General features: G+C 37.7%; 1 protein-coding gene across 1 annotated transcript in view; it reads left to right on the top strand.

Annotated features, from left to right (window-relative positions):
• Positions 1-295: 295 nt before the first annotated feature.
• Positions 296-22,853, top strand: part of PTPRZ1 (protein tyrosine phosphatase receptor type Z1) — a 66,271-nt gene continuing 43,713 nt past the window's right edge. Inside the window, exons 1-8 of the mRNA XM_057415799.1 lie at positions 296-491; positions 2,334-2,485; positions 3,964-4,059; positions 4,323-4,389; positions 9,108-9,265; positions 9,837-9,987; positions 16,328-16,512; positions 17,239-17,365. Coding sequence (XP_057271782.1) covers positions 296-491; positions 2,334-2,485; positions 3,964-4,059; positions 4,323-4,389; positions 9,108-9,265; positions 9,837-9,987; positions 16,328-16,512; positions 17,239-17,365 — 1,132 coding nt within the window. The remainder of the gene's footprint in view (positions 492-2,333; positions 2,486-3,963; positions 4,060-4,322; positions 4,390-9,107; positions 9,266-9,836; positions 9,988-16,327; positions 16,513-17,238; positions 17,366-22,853) is intronic.

Below are 22,853 nucleotides of genomic sequence, written 5' to 3'. Positions count from 1 at the left end.
ATCTGAAAGCTTCCCTTTCCCCATTTTTTTTATTATTTCTGTATGTTGTGTGTGAGGAGGGTTTTGTTGTTTCCTGCTTTCCCTAAAGATTCATAAGCATGCGTGTATGATTTCTAAAATGGTCAAAAAGCGACTTAACTACTGAAGGCAGTATGCAATGCTAGGTGTGCTTATTGCTACAGATGAGGCCCAAAAGAGGCAGGTACTCTGATTACAGATTGCAAACTGTATTTAAACTGTCCCACACTAAAAATTGTGTGGCTACTAGTTTAGGTTTTAAGTGTATTTACCCCAAATGTTTTGGTTTTTAGGAACTTTGAACCAAAAGAACTGGGGAAAGAAATATTCAGCCTGTAATGGTGCCAAACAGTCTCCTATTAATATAGATGAAGATCTTACCCAAGTGAATGTGAATCTGAAGAAACTTAAATTCCATGGATGGGAAAAGGAAACTTTGGAAGATACTTTCATTCGCAACACTGGCAAAACAGGTAAAATGTCAGATTACATGGAGTTAAATGAGGTCAGAAAAGTGGCGTAGGATAGACAATCAACCAAGAACTTTTAATTAAATGTTTTCATTTCACATTCCCTTACGTGGTGCATTCTGAATTTGTCCATAAACCTAAAAAAAACCCAAACCACAACAGGTGATGACAATAGCCAAGCATAATAGAGAAATCACATAAATAATTATGTGCGCAGACAGATAGAGCCAAAGCAATCACATCATTACTATTCTCCCATCACAGGCACTGCATTGAAGCTAGACATTAATCTAGCATTTGCTTCGAAATAATGATAATGGTTACTACACTCCTAGAATCTGTGACAAGTATACAAAAAGGATTTTTTAAAAGTATGAATAAATTGTTTGCTCATCTGGAAGCACTTAATGGATGAGTTGTGCTTTCAAAAAACTCAGGATGGAATTCATCTAACCTACACATAAATACCTATGATGTAGACATTTCTGTCTCAATTACTCACTTAGACTTCTTCTTAAGTCAAAGAAGAGAAATAAGTACTTTTATGGTCCCAATTTTTCTTACCTATCTTAGAAATGTATTTTAGAAAGAAGTGATTTATGCCTACAAGTGCTTATTTCTCCCAGCCATAAACCAAACTTATGGTGGCATTTACATCACTGGACAAATCTTTTTGCAACCACTTATAAATCTAGGATAGCAGTAACTAAAAGCTGCTTGTTGAAAGTATTGTTTCTTGTTTTGGGCATAGGTGTGGAGGAAGGAATCCCTTAACAACTGTCTTTGACCTTCTACCAGTTCCAGTGGGAGCACTAGACCAGCTATTTTGTATTGGTTTATTTTATATTGGTTTGTTTTCATCTTATTTTACTGTCATTATTGCTGGGTTTTGTTCTTGACCCCATTATGTCCTTCTTCCTACATACCACTCCACAAATCACTTACTTCCCTCTTGCCCTACCAGCTGAGATAGGTAAGTAGTGTGTCTTTTCAATAGATCCCTGAGGAAACAGATTTTAAAGTCCATAAATGTGAACCGAGCTCTTCATCACCTTCGGCAATTCAGGTATCGTAAGAGGAACTGCTAAGCTCTGCAGTTAAAATTGTCTTCAAGGTTTTGAGGAAAGGAGTGTAATAAAACTGAACTCCATTAGTGATGCTTTAGCAAGAGGTCAAACAATTCACTATCACTGGAAACCCAAATGTGGGGCTTTGGTCTATTCTACCCTGCTCATTCCCTCCAGAAGACAAGCACTCCCAGCTACAGCATGTGTCCATCTATCTCCATCTGAATACCTGTCATCACCTTCTTCCATGGGAGACTGTTCCACAGCTAAGGGTTATCAAAGACAGGACAGTCTTTCTAGGAAATAACTACAATTTTCTTTTCCTGTGTTGCCACATGATTTGTGTCTAGAATTATGATAACAATGAAGGAGGATTTTCCTTTTTTGTTAAAAACAAAGCTGCTTTCAGGAAGCTGTGTATTTCAGGGATTTGTTTTCTTTGACAGCTTGGTGGATAAGCCTTTTCTGTGAATTTTTTTAATGTAGTTATGTGGCTAGTTTCAGTCAACCGGAGACCAGTATAATAGCGCACTACATTAGATGACTATTCTGAGAATTGCAACATTAAATGAAATGTATTTCTCCATGCTAATAGTGAATTACTACACTTTTTACTTAGTTTAAATAACCAATTTTCTGACAAGTTGCTTATGAAATACAGGGAAATAAGCCTATCTTATCTACCTTTTAGCACCTAACACTGAAATATGAGTCATAGATGCCTTGGCTGGCTTTTATATTGACACTCCTTTTTCCCTCTCTCTCTCTCTTTGTTCAGTGGAAATTAACCTGACAAATGATTACTATGTAAGTGGAGGTGGGTTAGACACTGTGTTCAAAGCAAGCAAGATCACTTTTCACTGGGGAAAATGCAACGTGTCATCAGATGGATCAGAACATAGTTTAGAAGGACAAAGATTTCCTCTTGAGGTAAAGTACAAAACAGATTTTGATGATTTTGAAGATTTGCCTTCTGCTAAAAGTAACACTGTTTGTGAAATAGCTTTGTTTGTCACTTGATTATGTCTATTTGCAAATATACTCATTCACTTAAATCCAAATTAAAATCATTTAAATGATGCATTTTAGAAGAGCAGCATAAGGTGTTATTCCATGGCATGTTGAAAATGTCTAAACTGTGTTTTCACACATGTCATCTAAGATTACATTAGAATTTGGGTCTTCTAATCTGACAGCATTCAAGCTCCCACTAACAGTTAAGCTCCTACAAGTTTGACCCATCATATTCCACAGCAGTCAGTTGTTTAGATTATAAATGAACTTTTCAAAGCTGGGGCTTTGCTGATTGCCCGTGGGAGCTGCTGAGCATTACCAGGACAAAGCCTGACCTGTGTCGCTCGGCTGTAAACAACTGACAGCAGCACACCAGGAGCCCCCATGTGGGAGCATTAGCAGGCACCCAGACTTCTGTACCACTGAGTGGTTTGGCAGAACAGCTTGCAGCAACATGGGAATGGAGTGGAGGAGGGGAGAAGCTCTCACTGAGATCCATGGGGGCACTCTGCAGACCAAACTTTCAATCCTTAACTTGATGTTGTGATCATTTTCCAGTTAAAAAGATATGGTTATGCTAGGCGATTGTGCTGCTCCTCACTCTGAGCCCTTTGGACTTCTATATCAGACCAGAGCAATAGAGCCCAGGTTCTCCATGGCTCCATGGAGAGCTGTGAGCCAGGAACTTTCCCTGGGCAGTGTCATTTGCTTTAGCTCATTACCCATTTAAAAATTCCCACTCACACTCCACCTGTCCTGCCAAGGCATCTAAGAGAATATTCCCTTCCATCATCATCACACAAAAACCTAGTAGGAGAATAGGAGCAGGACAGTCCCCCATTCATGTTGGTCACCTGGGACTGGAGATTTCCCTGCTGCATCTGAAGAGAGGAAGGGGTGCAACAAACCCAGTGCCCATGACGGCAGACAAATGGGGGTACAAAATACCTGATAATTGTTTATGGCCAATGCTTCTCTACACTTACTGCAAGGCATATTAGTAGGACATCTTGCCTTATTATTCATGTTTTACCAGTGATTCAGGTTTTACCACAAGATTCATCTCACCTCAGTTCTTTAGGTTAGATGTCCATTATCAGCAGGTTGTCTCAGTTTACTTTATTATCCATGAAGAGCATTATGCTCCTTGACAGGATAACTAACTCCTGCATACTTAGTGTTTTTTCAGGAGAGGTTATTGTTGGAAAGCTAACAGCAGATGAACTCCATTCTGTACCTTGAGATAACACATGTGAGATAGATAAAATAGACATATGTTTGTAATTGAATTTATTGCTTGGACATTTCTTCTCAAAATGGGAATACAAATAACTACATTGAATATTTTTTATTACTTTTCCATACATAACATTTGAATATATTTGTATTTGCAGATGCAAATCTACTGCTATGATGCAGAACAGTTTACAAATTTCGAAGAGGCTGTTAAAGGAAATGGAAAGTTAAGAGCTTTATCAATTTTGTTTGAGGTAAACAAAGTATATCTTGTGTCATTAAAAAAGCTTTGAAGCACGGCACATGTTCAAACTGAATTTAACCAGTTCCAATGTATGATCACTGACTTAGAAATTTGCATATATCTTTCTAATGTATTCTTACAGAAAAACAATTGGGCAAAATACAAATGCTTTAATTCATCTATAATTTTGATGGTAAACTGCAACTTTCAATTTTTTTTTTTCATGAAGCCTGTACTGTTAAAAAAATACGATTTTTTTTTTTTTTTTAACAGATTGGTCTAGAAGATAATCTGGATTATAACCCAATCATTAATGGAGTAGATAGTGTTAGTCGTTTCGGTAAGTCTGCCTCCATGTTGTATTGATTACTGAATAGGCTAAATCCTATTTTAGTGTAATTTTATGAAACCTCTAAAGGCGTTGGGGAGCATGGTTCTCTAGAGCTCAGCTATTTCTATTTTGTTAGAAACAACAAAAGTCATCTGGATAGACCAATCACTAACCATTTGAAATTTAACATGAGTGCCAGATTCTGCTCCCGGCACAGGGTAATCCTCCTTACATGTGCAAACTGGAGGATGAGAGACTGGAGGGCAACCCCATGGAAAGAGACGTGGAGTTGATGGTAAGTTGAATATGAGGCATGTGTCCTGGCAGCCAATAGGGCCAACTGTGTCCTGGGGTGTATCAAGCACTCCATAACCAGCTGATCAAGGGAGGTGAGTGTCCCAATCTACACTGCACTCATGTGGCCCCACCGTGAGTACTACGTGCAGTTTTGGTGCCTCAATATAAGAAAGACATCAAACAGAGTATGTCCAGAGGAGGGTGACCAAGATGGTGGAAGGTCTTGAAGACAAGACTTAATGAAGAGCAGTTGAAACCACTTGGTTTGTTCAGCTTGCAGAAGACAAGGCTGAGGGAAGACCTCATAGCACTTTACAGCTTCCACAAGAGAGGCAGTGGAGGGGGAGGTGCCAAACTCCTCTCTTTGAGGCCCAGGGATATGACACAGGGAAATGTAATAAAGCTGCATTAGGGGAAGTTCAGATTGGACATTAGGAAAATATTCTTCATTGAGAGGATGGCCAGTCAGAACAGGCTTCCAAGGGAAATGGTCATGGTACCAGGACTGTCAGAGTTCAAGGAGCATGTTAGTTATGATAACACTCTTAGTCATGTGGTTTAGTTTAGGATAGTCCTGCAAGGATCTTATGGTCCTTATGGGTCCCTTCCAACACAAGATAGTCTGTGATTCTATGATCTATTTCCCAAGACTCAGTATTTGTAACAACAGAAGTATAAATTGTAGAATCATAGAATAGTTAGGGTTGGAAAGGACCTTAAGATCATCAAGTTCCAGCTCCCCTGCCATGGGCAGGGACACCTCACACTAAACCCTATCACCCAAGGCTCTGTCCAACCTGGCCTTGAACACCGCCAGGGATGCAGGATTCACAGCTTCTCTGGGCAGCCCATTCCAGTGCCTCACCACCCTCACAGTAAAGAACTTTCTACTTATATCCAGTCTAAACTTCTCCTGTTTAAGCTTGAACCCGTTAGCCCTTGTCCTACCACTGCAACCCTGAAGAAGAGTCCCTCCCCATCATCCTTATAGGCTCCCTTCAGATACTGGAATGCTGCTTTGAGGTCTCCACGCAGCCTTCTCTTCTCCAGGCTGAACAGCCCCAACTTTCTCAGCCTGTTTTCATAAGGGAGGTGCTCCAGTCTCCTGATCATCCTCGTGGCCCTCCTCTGGACTTGTTCCAACAGTTCCATTTCCTTTTTATGTTGAGGACACCAGAACTGCACACAATACTCCAGGTGAGGTCTCAGAAGAGCAGAGTAGAGGGGCAGGATCACCTCCTTCGACCTGCTGGTCATGCTCCTTTTGATGCAGCCCAGGATACAGTTGGCTTTCTGGGCTAGGAGCACACACTGCCAGCTCATGTTCATTTTCTCATCAATGAGCACCTCCAAGTCCTTCTCCGCAGGGCTGCTCTGAATCTCTTCTCTGCCCAACCTGTAGCTGTGCCTGGGATTGCTCCATCCCAGGTGTAGGACCTTGCACTTGGCATGGTTAAACTTCATGAGGTTGGCATCAGCCCACCTCACAAGCGTGTCAAGGTCCCTCTGGATGGCATTCCTTCCCTCCGGCGTATCAACCAAACCACACAGCTTGGTGTCATCGGCAAACGTGCTGAGGGCGCACTCAATCCCACTGTCCATGTCAGCAACAAAGATGTTGAACAAGACCGGTCCCAACACCGAACCCTGAGGGACACCACTCGTTACTGGTCTCCAGCTGGACATTGAGCCATTGACCACAACTCTTTGCGTGCAGCCATCCAGCCAGTTCTTCATCCACCGAGCGGTCCATCTATCAAACTGATGTCTCTCCAATTTAGAGACAAGGATGTTGTGCAGGACAGTGTCAAACGCTTTGCAGAAGTCCATTATGGTGAATAAATATCATCATGAATTTGCAACTCTTTAAATACTAAATCAAAAGAAATGTCAGATTCACTGTATGAATTTTCTTACTCATATATTTCTGGACTTTTATATGTGATTGGAAACCAAATAACCTATTTGTAGTCATTCAAGATGTGTCTTAGACAAGGCTGCAAGGCTGTCTGAATATCAGTATTCAGTAGATTCAGCTGAGATTAATGCTTTCTTTGTGGTTGCTCTATGTAAATCTGAAATAATCTAATTTTATTATATTTGTACTAGCATTACTCAAACAAAATGTTGACAATCTGGTGTTAGAATTCCTTGTGGTTTCACGTCAGAGCACGTGGGCTACAGGGTGGTGCACGAGGAGAGCTGGGCTCTATTTCTAAATCAGTTTCATAGCAGCTTCACAGAAGAATAAGCATGAATGAGCACTGTTGGGTATTTTCATACATCATAGCTAACATCATGACCTTACGTAAATGGCTAACTTTGCCTCAGTTTTCCTATATGCAGTGACGCCTGAGATTTTAAAGGCTCTTAATATAGATAGTTTGAAAGTGTAAAAAGTTATCAGCCCAATATTTTAAAAGCTTTCAAAATTATGGCACTAAAATCAAGATTGATTTTCTCTAGAATACAAACACCATTCTCAAATATAAAAGGAAGCAACTTTCATAAATCACAAAGGCAGAGGACAGGGAAATATAAAGCAGTTAAGATTCATTATCTTTGTGTGCCATCTTGTATGAAATACAAAGGAGAATGAGTAATGCATCAAGGCAGACACTGTTCTACATCCTTGGAAGGAGGTGTAAAACTATCAGCAGCAAGATTCAAGATACAGCCACTACATGGCACTTCAACAATGAGTAGAATATCATTTTCCTGATCAAAATGCAGATGAGCTCTGAAAATTCAGGTCATTACTAAATCAAATTGTTCCTCCTGAAGAGAAATGAATAGCACATGATCTGTCCTTGTCTGTGATGCGCATGATCTGATCTTCTTAGTCATATCTGTATTGTGCTTATTTGAATCCTAGTTGATGAGTTCTCAAGCTCTGCAGAGGAACAGTCCTGTTTCTTGTCATTGTTCATAGGTGTTTGATTTTAGAATCTAGACTGTTAATCACATTAAAATCTAAATGGCAGGATTCTTAACTGTAAATGAGAAGTTTTGTGTCTCCAAGATATCTATGTAAAATGTACTGGCCATTCATTTTACTGAAGGAAGAATGTGTTAACTTGACACGTACCAGACAGCAATGATGACTTCTTTCTTAAGGTTAATTAACAACTTGACAGAAGAAATAGGATAGGCTTTGCTCGTCACTGCCAAATGTTCCCCTTTTGCGACATATGGATAAGAGAGAGCCAGCTCTTAAATCTTACCTCAGTGGAACAGTCACTGTATAAAGAAAGACATCACTGATTTGTAGTAAACTGTTAATGTATTTTGCTGCCCTCACCATATTTGTAACAAATTATGAAGATAAAGATAGGTTCAAAATCTGTACAGGGCTCAAGAAGTAATATCTGTAAAACCACAAGTTAACGCACAGTCTGAAAATTCATTAGGTATTCATAAGTGAATACTCCTCAAATAGAAATTTAAAATCAGTAACTTTGCACTGAAATAAGATGCATAAGGATCTATGTTATTTCAAGGTATAAAAGCTAAGTGTTATTTTGGATGCAACAGACAGTAAGGCAGATAATTCTTACAAAATTGATAATTGTCACACCCTGGAAAAATCTGCCAGTTGGTACCATTTCTGCTAATTTCTGTTACTGGACCCTACTGCATATCAGCATGAATTTAAGTTTCTGCGGATGGACTCCCAGCAATCCTCATGCATGCTCCCAACTGACAAGGTACCAGGTAAACTGTTGACATGAAAGACGTGACACTGTTTTCACAGGATGATAAACAGAATGGTCATACTCTCCTGGAGGAGCTCTTTGCATCCTTCTCTGCTTTGTGTCAGAGCTGTTACAGTTTTTCACTGTATTTTTAAACCCCCTGATCCATAGAAATTCTGCTTCTGGGGTCAAGAGTAACACAACTCTCAGATCTAATATGACAACAATGGTTTTCTGCAGCGGTTAAGATCCTGTGAGAAACTCAACAATTTGAACAAATTCAATAAGAGTTTGAAGCTGTGTCATGAGATCAAGAACAGAGATTTAACATTTTTTCTTTGAAGTCCATATGTGAGACAGCGACTTGGCATCGTTGACATTTACGAGTAAACTTGAACAAATTGTCATGAACCAACATACTGATTACTGTACTCATTACTGGAGTAACTCATCACAACTTGCCAAGTAAATAAAGTTGTTTTGGGATAATATTTAAACTACATAGAAAAGGCTCAGCAATTTCTTTTTATGCTAGTCTCTCTGGGTATCAAATTTTGAATGGCCTCAAAATTAGCATGTTTCTGTAATGGTAATTCTTTTGGAGAGTTTATTTATTAATTCCTAAAATACATTCATATATGTATATGAAAATATTCTAAAATACATTCATATTCATAAATTCATAAAATAACGTTTATACAGTATCTTAACTGTATGACTCAATTTTTTTTCCAGGAAAGCAGGCTGCCTTAGAACCATTTATTTTGCTGAACCTCTTGCCGAATGCAACAGACAAATACTACACTTACAATGGGTCTTTGTCAACTCCTCCCTGCTTTGAAACGGTTGAATGGATTGTGTTTAAAGATACCATAAGTATTTCTGAAAACCAGGTAATCTGCTTAATGTATTCCAACCAAACAATAGTACATAATAACAAAGAAAAGCAGTTGCTATGTATATGGTAAAAGCCCATGGCATTCATTGCCAGCCCAACAACCTAGATTTTCTTCTATCTACTTACAATTTTTTCATGCAGATGTTAAATTAGAAAGTATATCTATTACTCCACTGTATTATCTTTTCTCTTTTTTAGTTCAGGACTAGATTCTGAATCATTTCTTGCCTTAGAAGGGAGTAAGAGCACACTTCCTAATTCTGCAGGCTGTTTGGACTTACGTAGCCCAAACAAAGAGGAGTGCAAAACACTCTTCCCATATTCCCCCAGCTAAAAGGTGGTGCTGGGCAAAGCATAGCTCCAACAGCAGAGTGATTGAGAAATACAGGTGAAGTAAAGCATTAGATATACTGCTGATACAGAAGAACAAAAGTTCAGTGCTACCCAGGAGAACTCATCTGGGAGACTTTACCCACCATCTGTTTCCCCAGGGCTTTTCCCTGTTAACAGTATCCGCTTAGTTTGTTATGACTTATGACTTCTGTTTTTTCCCTTGCCTCTTCTAGTTAGCTGTATTTTGTGAAGTCCTTACAATGCAGCAGTCTGGTTATGTTATGCTGATGGACTACCTGCAAAACAACTTTCGAGAACAGCAGTATAAATTCTTTGGGCAAGTGTTTTCATCTTACACTGGACAAGAAGAAATTCATGAAGCAGGTATTTACTGAACAGTCATTCCTCTCCACAGGTTGAAAGACAATTATCAGTAAAAAAAATCATCCTAGCATGAAGGTACTCATTTTAAATTGTGTAAAAAGTAGCACATTGTATATTACTCATAAATCTATCACTTCAGAGAAAAAAAAAATAGCAATCATAAAACATGTCAGATTAAATGGAGTGGAAAATTAAATGCTTGTCTTGACCAAACGTTCAGTGAAGATCACGTCAGTTCAAACTTTCTTGCTCTGCCCTTTAAATGTTTCAGACTTAAACAACGCTGCCTTTTCAGGGGCTGCAAGAGGATTTTGTTTTACAAACCCATTTGGTTCTTTGTTGTGTAATGTTCCAGCAAAGGCTGAAGTGAGGTCACCAAACTAATTTCCTGTAGTCTGCTGAGAAAGCGATAGATGGAGAGAATCCCAGAAGTCAGATTCTGTTTTCTGTTTTACCTAAAACCTCAGGGAGGTTTGTGAAGCTTATATGGCCAAAGCAATACATTCTGTAATGGGAAACAAGATCTAGCACTAAATATGGAAGTCAATGATTTCTATACTTACAAGCACAGAGGAATAAATAGTAAATGTCTATTTGTGGGGATTATGTTGCTACTCGGGTGGGGATACCTGTAGATTCCTAAACTTGTTGAATTGTGCTTAATTAGACATAAACAAATGAGTGAAGCATGTGGTGTAGTTGTCTCTGGATGAGAAAGAAGTGTAACTTCATTTTAATTCACCTTAGTTGAGTGTATATGTTTTTCCCCACTGGAATAATATGATGTATAAGACTTACATACAAGCTAGCAGACATTCATCATTCAGAACTGCTGGAGGGCTGGGTCCACTGCACAAGTACATGATGCTGTTTTGCCACACTGCTTCGCAGGATAACTTTACTGCCTCATTTCTATAACCAGTCCATGACTTTTCTGTTTTGGCCTCAGCTTGTCATTAGCCCCTCAGATGTGTGCTCAGGATGTGAATGTTTTGTATTGGTCAAAGCCAAGAAATAGCTATTCTGGCAGGGTTTCTTTGTTCAGGTACAAAGTAGGGCTTGAAATTTTGAAGTTTGGAAGAGTATGGAATTGAGCTGCAACAATCGAGCAAATTGACCCAATTAAATACATTTCTGTTTCCAAATAGACTTACAAAAGACGTTGTTGATTTGGCCTGACTTAGAGAAAGATCATGATTCCCCAAGTCCTTCTGTTTAATGAAGTTCCCTGGGAGAGATACCACTTATGTCCATGTGCCAGTAGGAAATGAATCTTCTCAGTCCTTAGTAACTAGGAGTCAATCTACAGTGAAAAAAATGTCATAGGCAGAACACCTTTGAAGACAGAGGCTGGGACTTCTGCCATCTGCAATTCACTTGCCTCCTAGGTGGTTGCAATACAGCCATGACCTTGGCCTTGGCTCTTGTCGCTGCAGTAGAAGGAAGCTACTTTCAGCTGTGCTATCCTAATCTAGATTTCCGTAGAGATTCGCAAGAGATAAAACTGAGTAATACTGTTTAAGACAGGTCCTTGCTTCCTTCTGTCCACTCCATGTGCAGATACCTGAAGGAGTGTAGGTTAAAAAATCTGGCCGTAAGCAAGGAGGGACAGAAAGGATCACGAAAATTTCAAGTCTACCTGTATATATTTCACATTTTGCTGCTATTTGTGTGCACTATGTAAATTCAATAAGATCACATGCACATACATAATATACATATTTATGTACACACATGTATTTATAAACACATGAATGCAATTATAGGATTTGTTTAGTATAGAACATTTGAAGAGCATTTATATTTTTACCTCTGTTTTAAGAAAAGGTAAATTAAAAGTCCTGGGAATCATTAAACTTAAATGCTGAGATGTAAAAACTGTAACATGAATGCCCAAGTCCCCAAGAATAAATAGGCTTATGCATTTCATGGCTAGTATTCCAAAATTCTTGTAGTCAACAGAGAAAAAGCAATCTTTGAAATCCCTTTAGACAATGCAAGAGGAATTACTAGAGTGGGTTATACTTGAGTAGATAACTGAAAAATCTTGACCCAAGGGCATTTCCATTATTTTTATGCTGAGGAGGGAGACTGAAAAAGTGGCTAGGTGGGCACGTGGTGGCCAGCCAAGGTCAAACTCTCACACATACTTTGCTGTTCCACCTCCCTCATAAAGATAGGATGGGAATACTGACAAGCTACTTTTTACCACACACTGGCAGAGAGCTGAAAAGCCCTTGAATGTCTTAATGCAAATAAAGTGTTTTCACAGCTTCCACAAACGAAAATTGGATTTAAAAGATAAAAATCTCAAACCCATATTCAACTAAAAGTAGAAGAAAGCAACAAATGTGGAAAAAATACAGAGTTATCCAGTGCTGCCTCAAAACTATATGTAGTTTTATTCCAACTGTTTCAAACTGATAGATGCATAAATCCTGGCTTTTTTTTTTTTTTTTAATATATATCTGAATAAGGCAAATTTGGGCAGCTTATGAAAGTCTTTTTGTCAAAAAAACAGTCCAGGCATTTTTTTTAAATTATTCCTCTAATGTACCCGAGTGCTACCTGATGATGCAGTTCGGCTTAGATTAAGAACTTCTAAATTACACGGGTAGCATTTTACTCCGCAGAAGGATAAGCAAATGCAGGTGCATTATCATCATGATATCATATGCAAAACCAGCATCTCTGGTGAAAGCAGAGACCAGAATCAAGCCCAGCAGGGGCTTGGATAGGTCTGTGTCTTCCTGTGAATAGTATTTTCTTGCCTGAAACTTGTAATCCAGTTGAATATCTGTGATTTCAGATTAGTAACAGACTCAATAACTACCTTTCTTGCAGTCTCATTGCCCAGATTTCCTATAAGTCAGTATAAGAGCAGAAGTCTTTAATTAGGTAAGTTGTTATGTGATGTCCTTGCTTTTACCAGTCTCTAGGGAGGAAAAATGGGAAAAGGCAAGAACAAAATACTTCTGTGTTACTGAGACTGGCAGGAAAAGAAAGGAAACAGCACAAGTAGAATGACTGATGAAGAGGCATCCAGAAGAAGGGCAAAAACCAAACGCCTGGGAAGGAATTGAGGTGAAAGAATATGCAGATGACTGTCATGTAGGAATATTGTTGGTCACTGCTGAGATGAACAGGACCAAGCATCAAAGGAAAAAAAAAAAAAAAGGAAGACACCTTTTTATAGGGGAAAAAAAAAAATAGTTGGAAGAAGCATCTGGTAAAGAAAACAGGAAAACTGAAATAAATAATACTGGAATCACCAATCTTTTACCCTTAAAAGCTTTATAATACTGCTCAGTTGGTCTGAATACACTCGCAACCAAATTCACTCAGATTAAAAAGGGAGGAAAAAGGACAGTAGAGAAGAGTTTGAAATAGTGAGAAGCTTTGTACTTATACTATGAAAAAGTGGAGAGTTATTTTAAACACCTTCAAAAAAATTAGCTGAAGAGCATTTAGATTTATTTTATAAAAAATAAATAAACAAACCAGAGTTTGTCATCTTCCTTAAGGCTCAGAATTTAGAACTACTGGTCTAATGATTTCTTTTTGCCATCTGGTGGAAGTGGGGTGGAACGACAAGTTTTAGTAATGCGATGGAACGTACACAACTTGGTTTGGTTTTGTTTTGGGTTTTTTTGTTTTTTAAATTTGCTCTTCCTTTATGTCAATTCAAAGAATTCCGTGTAATGAATAAAATGCTATGTTGGATATATAGCACAGGAGATTCAAGGCAACTACAGAATTCAACAAAGTTACATAGAGTAACACTGCTCCTACTAGTAGCTCACATACACACAAAAAGAAACACTGATTATTTTCCATTGACCGGCTCAGACCGGCACTGCTCAAACCTGCCCACCAGCGTGCAGAATGGAAGAAATTGGCTTTAGACTGAGAGAGGGCAGATTTAGTTTAGATATTAAGAAGAATTTTCTTGTGAGGTTGGTGAGGCCCTGGCACAGGTTGCCCAGAGAAGCTGTGGCTGCCCCATCCTGGCAGTGTTCAAGGCCGGGTTGGATGGGGCTTAGAGCAGCCTGGTCTAGTGGAAGGTGTCCCTGCTGATGGCAGGCAGGGTTAGAAGTAGATGGTCCTTAAGGTCCCTTCCAAGATAAATCATTCTGTGATTCTATGAGGTTGTTTTTCAGAATATTTTCTTGAGGAGTTTCAGTGCCCTCCTGTGTTCAAGTGTCAGATTGCAAAGTTAATGGAAAGAATTTTTTCTCCTTTCTTTCAAAATGCAGTATTGTCAACCAAAACTGTTGCAGTATCATGTTGTTTGCTTCCTTTAAAAGAACTCCAAAGATTCTACACTTGTTTTGTTAATTAGCTAGATAGGGTTTTTCGCTTTCTTTTCCTAGGTACTCAGAGTTTGGTTTAAACAGATTCTGACATTTGAAAAGTACGTTTCTTCATTTATTCCAAATAGGGAATGATTAAGTAACTACTGGTGCAAAAGTCAAGCTAAAAGTTTTGTAATAAAAATATTTTCATCTAATCATTGTAATAGGTAAGATTTAATTAAATTATTGAATGATTCAAAGTAAACTTCATGTACTTTGATCAGTGATTTTGGGAAGTCTAATAGATTAAATAAAGCAGTAGAAATAAGGTAGTAAATGAAGCAATAGACGAATAGTATGTCTTTTCAGTACGTATGAAAGGAAATTCTGTCCATAAGAAAGGAACTTTCCAAAAGCCAGGGCAGGCGCAGATAGCCACAACAAACAAAGAGGGATTTATGTCAGGGATCCCTGGCCCTCATTCTGAGACATCAAAACAAATCGAGCTGCACTACTCTTAAATTAGGAAACAAAAGTTAGGAACACTTTTGACAGTCATCTCCATTCTTCAGTGCTGGGTCTTAGGACACAGTGCCCCCACCAACAGAGAGGATGATGAGAGTAGGGGAGGGAGAATAGTGTCTCAGTCCAAACCCAAACAAACCATGAATGATGCAGCTCTATATAATGTTGCTTTATTTTTTCATATATCACAACTTACTGGTCATTTTTCAATGAGCTTCAGCGAAATCATTTACATTTTCTGCTAATGTATTTTTTTCATACAGTTTAGTCTACATTTGGCTTGTATGTTATTTTTAAACCATGCACAGGTACTCAGGTGATTTAGAAAACAAATGTCAGAGTCTCAGTAAATTTCTAGCACAGTGGTAATCAATATATCTGTATGTCTAGAAAAGTATTGAAATGTGGATCTTGCTTGAATGAGATGAAAAAGCCTGGCAGAGGGGAGAGTCTGAAACACATGCAAGAGCAGCTGCCTGACCAGGAGTGCAAGTTCCAGGCTCACAAAGAAGGTGCATGAGCCAGGCCCAGGACTACAGCAGTCCACTAAGACATTTTCAGCCTATGTCTAGATGGTGCCTTAATATAGTATAATAACATGAAATCACTACCTGCTAGCTTCATCATTTTTGCTGAAGGAGAGAATGCATTAACTAGACACATACCAGATAACAATGATATAGCTTCTGTCTGACAGTTGATTAATGCGTTGACAGGAGAAAGAGAAGCATGGGCTTTGCTCAGCATTGCTAAATGTTTCCCTTTTATGACACATCTGCTTCTCCTGTTTGCCTTTTGTTTCTTCTTTTGGTACTATAAAAAGATTCAAACATCCTTGAGAGAAAATTCAAATGTGGTAGGTTTACCTTTAACCTTTAAAAACCTCTCTAAGTAACAGGACAAGAGGTAACAGCCTCAAGCTGCACCAGGGGAGGTTTTGACTGAATATTAGGAAAAAAGTCTTCACTGAAAGGATGGTGAGGCATAGGAACAGGCTGCCCAGGAAAGTAGTGGAATCACCATCCCTGGAAACGTTCAAAAACCGTGTAGGTGAGGCCCTCAGGGATACAGTTTAGTGGTGAACTTTGAAGTCCTGGGGTAAAGGTTGGACTTACTGTAAAGGTCTTTTCCAACCTAATTGATTCTGTGATTTTATGACTCTGTGATTCTGATAAAGACATAGTAATGGAGAGTTTTCATCCCCAGGACATATATATGAATATGTTTTGTGGTTTACATTTTATTTCTTGTGAACTGCATATTAATATTTCACAAAATATGGGGGGGGGGGGGGAATGGATGATGATGGCAATGTAATCCTTAAATTAACTTGCTTTTGAAAATCTATTGTTTAAATACTGGCTCTGTTTATAGTGCGTGGCATCTCGGATATTTTAGTCAAAAACTAAAGATGAGGCATCTGAAAGACTTGCACTAATTTTCCCTGGAGGTGGCTCAAGATCTCAGTAAAGTCACTTGTACAATTTAAAAAATAGGGTATTCTTTCCTCTTTTTTCCAGTTTGCAGCTCAGAACCTGAAAATGTTCAATCTGATCCAAAGAATTATACCAGTCTTCTTGTTACATGGGAAAGACCTCGGGTTGTGTATGACACCACTATTGAGAGATTTGCTGTCTTTTATCAACAGTTGGATGGAGAAGACCAGACTAAGCATGAGTTTCTCACAGATGGGTATCAGGACTTGGTAACTGTAAACTCTTCAAGTTTCATACAAAGGGGTGATGGCAAAACACTCACTGTTAATTATCTTAAGGGATTAAACAGTAGCTGGGAGCTGAATCAATGAAAAATCACTTCTGTGGCTGCAGCTCACAGAAGCTGTACTCCATTCTTCGGCTGTGAAGCTACAAAGACCAAGAAAAATAAACAGCCTGTCTTGCCCACAAGAGAGAAAGCTTTTGCTGGTTGCTGTTCTGATTTGCTTTTACTGTCCCAGAAGTTTATGACCATATTAATCTCAGAGCTCCTTAGCCATAAACCCCTTAGTCAGTTAATAGTGATCTATGCTTTGTAGCTTACTGATGTGAAAGAGTGATCTACACAATCAATAAGATTCAGTACAGTCATACAGCTGTTACTGATTACAGCTTCATGGTGTTTTATTAACATGATCTGTTCCTCTAACACCCTTTAAAGACTCATAGCTTACTTACCAGAGATAATGTTACCTAAGCTAGTGTTCAGCATTAAATAATCATATAGTTTGGTATCCTCCATGTAAAAATTCACAAGACTTTTTTTTTTTTGACTGAAAAGCATTTGTGACACTAAAATGTAAAAAGCATACATAAAGAGTCCTAGAAGAAAGTAGCTGTATGGTTCATATAAAAATGTGTTATGAAAAAATTAACATTTTCAAATATTTGAATCTTATTTGCAAGTAAATGACTAAACATGTTTTTTCTTTTAGGGGGCTATTCTAAATAATCTGCTGCCCAATACAAGCTATGTTCTTCAGATAGTTGCTCTTTGCTCTAATGGTCTATATGGAAAATACAGTGACCAAGTCATTGTTGATATGCCTTTAGAGGACACAGGTAAGTGGTCTTTGGAGTTTGGTTATCACTTTTAGATGAAAATCTGTATTTGAAGAAGTAATTTGTTTGCAAACCAGTTAAATTTCACAACTACCAAAATATGCTAAAATTAAATTTCAAAATCGCTGCAGTTAACTTTCAGCATGTTCCTTGCCTCTGATATTTTACCTGATGTAATTCTCCATTCCTTGTAAACATGATCTATGAAAGACTGCATGTTATTTTTCTTAATATTCTGAAAAACACCTACCTGATTTCAAATCTCACAAGTGTATCTCAGTAATGTAATGTAGGGAAATAAAACCATGTTTGGTATTATTTCCCTATAGTTCAAGCATCCTCCCAAAATTAATCCACACAGCCAAAATATTAAGCAAACAAGCAATACAAACCCAGTATATGACTTAGAAGTCTGTATCAATATGACTTAGAAATCTATATCAATTGATTTTGAAATTTGATTTCTTATGATTACTTGGAGTTTGATTTCAAAGGGCTTGTGGTGATGGAATTCCCTTGCTTCTTAATGCTGCCTCACAAAAAAATCGAAAGGCCTAACAACCAAATCTGACTGATTTCACGGCCAGATTTACTTCTTCTGCCTGCTGGTAAATATGAAATAATTTGAAACTCTAGCATGAAGCTTGATCTTGTCCTTAATAATTCCTTAAATTCTGTGGAAGTTTTAGCATTAGACCCAGTTCTTATCGAAGTGAGTGAGAGCTGTGTTATTAATCAAGAACCCTTTAATTAATCATAGGAAAAATCAAAGACTTTCTGATCATACAAGAAACCATTTTTTACCTAAGGGCCTGAATTCTTGTTGCTCATTTGTGGGTTTTGTAAGTTCAGTTTTACACTTCATTAAGTCTGTTTAGCTACAGCAAAGACCTTAGCAATGTTGTGATGTACTTGGGACAATAGGTCAGTTTTTAATTTCAAGGCAACCATATTCCTTTGCAGTGAAAAAGACTACGATTCTCCACAGTCTCTATCTCATGAATTATGAACTAATAATGGTAATAGGCTTATAATAGTGCATTTAGTCTGAACAAGGGAGGTGCAGTTTCAGGTATAAATTTTTAACAGATGTCTAACTTGCCTTTCAAAAACAATGTATTAAGAAGAATGCATTTTGGAGTCTTAAACTAATATCTGCCAGAATTTTCATATTTCTCTTCAGCTTTCTAAGAAGTCCATACAAAGTTCTGACATTCTGCCTGACATTTCACTTTTCTGTTTATCTTTTAGCTACCTCTTAGATACTATATTCCTCCACTTGCTTTCCAGAATTTACTGGTTTTGTATTTGAAGAATTTTCTCAGATGAGAGTTTGTCTGCGAACCCCCACTACATAGATAGGTAGGCAGGTAGATAGATAGATACATACATACATACATACATACATACATAATCTCTATACCTCCATCCATTTCTACATGGAAAGACAAATAAGCAGCATGATGTTGTCATTATTAAGCAACAGTTCAACAAATCAAGTCAGTGCAATGCTGCCATCACAGCTTGAAAATCTCTGAAAACAGACATTGCAAACCAAAATCCAGTATAGATAATGTCTATAGAATGAACCAACCTGCTAGTACTGTTGCATCCCACCTTAAGGATGAGTTGCATACCACCCCACTTGCTTCGTTCCGTGAGCTCCTTTGGAAGGAAAGGTGGATGCAGAGGCATGGGGGGAGACAGGAGCACTGGGGCTGGGTAACTGCACAGTGAACCTGTCGTGCAAGCAACTACTGACGGGGAACAAACTTGGCAAGAGGATGATGTGGTGTTCGCTAGCCTGCAGCTGGCTAGTGGCATAGGTACAACCACCGGTCATGGCATACCCACTGAAATTCTGTTGAAGTCAGGCAAAGCAGTGGCTTTGCATTCATTTCAGTAGAAGGAAGAGCATGAGCCTTGCTTCGGAAACACATACTGGAAAAGTCATTTCACCTTCCAGCAAATAAGCAGAAATTTCTCTGAGATGTGTACTCTCAGACAAGATAATGTGGTGCAGTAAATGTTATATTTAGCAGTTCTGAGTGAAGGTCTGATGTTCTCATGCCTTTTTACCCAGACACTTTACTAATTTGTTCTTGTTAAAGAAATGAGAAAATAGAGTAGAAGAATACCTAGGAGGAGTAACAATGTAAAGGTGTATCTGTATAAATTATAAGCAGGTTATCATAACTATGAGAATGGCATTTTTGTGTCTTCTGTCATTTGAACATTCAAATATGTCTCCTTAATGTTGCATTAATGCATACAAGTATATTCTAATCATGAGCTTTCTTGGTTTTAAATAAAGCATTGTAAAGAGGAGAGTTAAATAATCTGCTTATCACAACTGTAGAAATACCTGCTTTTTTTTGTTTGTTTTTTTTTTTATTTCAGGCACTCCTGAAAATTTGTAATAGATTGAGGTGTGTCTAATGCTTTCATTTAGTTTTCCAAAAGCTTCAAAATTGAGGAAGATTATTTCAGGTCAAATGAAGTGTTTCAAGGGTGTTTTACATTAAGAAATAAAAAGAGGGAAATTTTTTAAAGTAAAAATGAAATAGCAAAATTAGTATTTTGTGTGTTTCAGAAAACTTTTTCTTTGGGATATTTCCAATCTAAAATAGACATAAAGTTATTAAATGTACTTTGTGTTCTTTTATTTTCATGCTTCCATAGTGGTACATCTTAAAATGTAAGATAAGGAAAATTCAGGGAAAAATCCCTCCCATCTAATTAGTATTATTCCTATGGGTGTGCATTACTCTGTAAGTTTTATAGATGCTGTTGTAACCCCGAATATAATTTTAAAATATGAAAAAAAGCTTCCGTTCATTTCTAATATTAATGTTTGTTCGCATACTTACTTTTACTAATTATTTACCTCTGAATTAACTGCTGCAAATACTGCAAATATTTTCATATTTAGTACCTTAATATTGCAAGTATTATACAACAGAGATGCAAGAATGTAGATATCTAATGACAAAGATCTGTTCAGAGCAACTTGCTGGTTACAATTATAACATCAAATTGGTTTTGTGATCTGCTTTATAGATCTTGAGGCAAAAGGGGATTTCTTGGAGCTCCTGCTTATGAATTTATGAAAGAAAAGTTACCTTCACCATGAAGACATGAAATAAAATTGACTCACATAAAGCATAAACTAAAACTTTCATTTTCAAGAATTACCCTGAATAAGCCAGTTTAACTAAGATGAAATTCACTGCAGTCACCTCCAGACCCATTAATGTTCATGTTAAGAGCTAAAGTGAGGCATGAGTCATGGAAAAGCATTAGATGAGGCTTTTCCAGGAAGAATTCCGACCTTGGAGTGTTTACTTTTAATGAAGGAAGTTTGAGTATACTGTGCAACACAAATCTGGTGTTCAGAAAACTGACAACCATTGTTTTAACCTTTTCCTTTTGTGATCTTGCAAAAGAAGATGTTTCTCTTACTTTCTCCCCACCCTGTCTGAGTGCAAGTGGTTCGTAAGGGCTCTGCAGGTTCTGGGTGATCCACAGACCAGGTTTAAACCCTCTCGTTCTCGGCAGTGTTTCATAAGAGGAAGGACCTCTTTCAGGCCATGCTCTGCCTCAGTATGTGGAAGCCACCGAAGTTCTCATATGACATTAGGCAAATGATCATAGTTGAGACCCCTAATTTGGGACCTCTTTTGTTTTTTCCTGAACTGTTCTGAGTGGCAGGCTTTTATCTTGCAAGATAGTGTGTGTGCACACTAAAATGCTTTCCAGCTCATTTCCATTTAGTAAATGTCACTGGATGTAGCTACACAACCTGCATTGAAAATGGTAGGAATCATGTACATAGTGTTTTAGTCAGCTTTGATAAAAATTCAGTCTTTATTTACCAATTTAATTTTTTTTTTCTGGTAGAATTGTTTTTTGAATAACTATCTAAATGTGTGCTTTGACTCTCTAGATAACATCTGTATAGCTCTAAAAGTTCTGCAGTAGTTTATTGTGCAGTTAATACTAGTGTTACATGCTTTTGCCGACACAGGAAATGATAAATAAGAGTATATCTCTCCTCTCATCTTCCTTTGCGTAGAGTTGCTGTTTATCAAAAAAAAACCCATGCTGGGACAAGGCTCTCAAATGCTGTCTCCTCCATGGCAGCTCATGCTGTCAGCGATGCCTTGTGAGGGTCTAACTATGGAATTTCTTTGTACCTTGTCTTTGTGATTTTTGTCCTAAAAAATGCTAAGCATATATTAAATGTTTCATTTAGGGGATGTTTTTTCCTAATTTTGTGTTGATAAATGTAGAAATCTGAAAACTAATTTAATCAGAAGAAACAGGCTTAACTTTTGTTCTTGACATGCAGTTTATTACCTAAGACAGTACAGAAATGAAAACAGTTTGTGTTGTACACGTTGTTCTACAATTACAAATCAGGCTGTTTTAAGAGAGTTTTCTAAAGATTTGCATTGAACATAAATGTAGGGAAATAGTTACCTTTTTTTGTCTGCTCTATCTGCCACTAAAATGGATTATGAAAAGTTCTAAAAAACTTTCTAACTAATTATTTAATTATTTTCTTTTAAAATGTAAGCTACAGAATACTCAATATATGGTTCCATTAAAAATAAACAAGCTTGTTCATCAACCTACATCAATGGGTTGTTTTTTGGAGGGTGCGGTTCTTCTTGGCTGGGGGATGTTAGCAATTTGCATCATCTCCTGTCAAATCAAAACCACAGCAACAGGATTGACAGAATTTCTATAAGTGTATGTCTCTAATGCTTTTGACAAATACATTTTTTGTGACCAACTAAATTTAAATAGAGTTTGTAAAATGTCTGAAGATTTAGTGCCGTTAATGTATATTTTATATATGGGGAAAACAGCAAGAAGCTGTAGTTTCCTGGTGTTATATGAGAGCACATACCCTACTGTATACTGTATGTGCATATTTTATTTTTCTGACTGAGTCTGATTAAAGCTCAACTCAAGAATAGTGACCACAGAAAGAATGGACGGAATTCCTCTGTGTTAAAAATATTTTTCAGAGAAGTCTATTGAGTACATAATACCTGGTATGGGTCTACTGTGAGAAGACTTTCAAACTAATCACTACAGTATTTGATTTATATCATTGAGAAGCCAGGGAATATCATTATCTCCTCACCCCTTCCTCCCCTCTGCTCCCCTCCCCACCCTGCCCTGGAGACTCCTAGGCTTCCAGGAGTCAGAGGTAAGATCATTTTTCTCTATCTTGTTAATGAAAAGCTAATTCAGTATTCGGTGATTTATGAAGGTTTGTTACAAAAGAACAGCTTACGAAGATTTTGTGAAGCGAAAATTTGTTTACATGCTATAAACTACAAGTTGTATGAGCTTGTTAGTTTGATAAACTTTATGTAGTGCATATAACATGTCTCACCTTGTTTTGAAAAGTAGATGCAGACAGACCAAAGAGAATACAAATTAAGTCATAGATCCACATCTGACTTGCAGAGAT

Source organism: Pezoporus wallicus, unplaced genomic scaffold (assembly GCF_028554395.1).
Source record: "Pezoporus wallicus isolate ANWC-B61680 ecotype Strahan unplaced genomic scaffold, APGP_CSIRO_Pwel_v1 contig_6966, whole genome shotgun sequence".
Classification (NCBI taxonomy): Eukaryota; Metazoa; Chordata; class Aves; order Psittaciformes; family Psittacidae; genus Pezoporus; species Pezoporus wallicus.
This window is presented reverse-complemented; position numbering and strand designations above follow the sequence as displayed.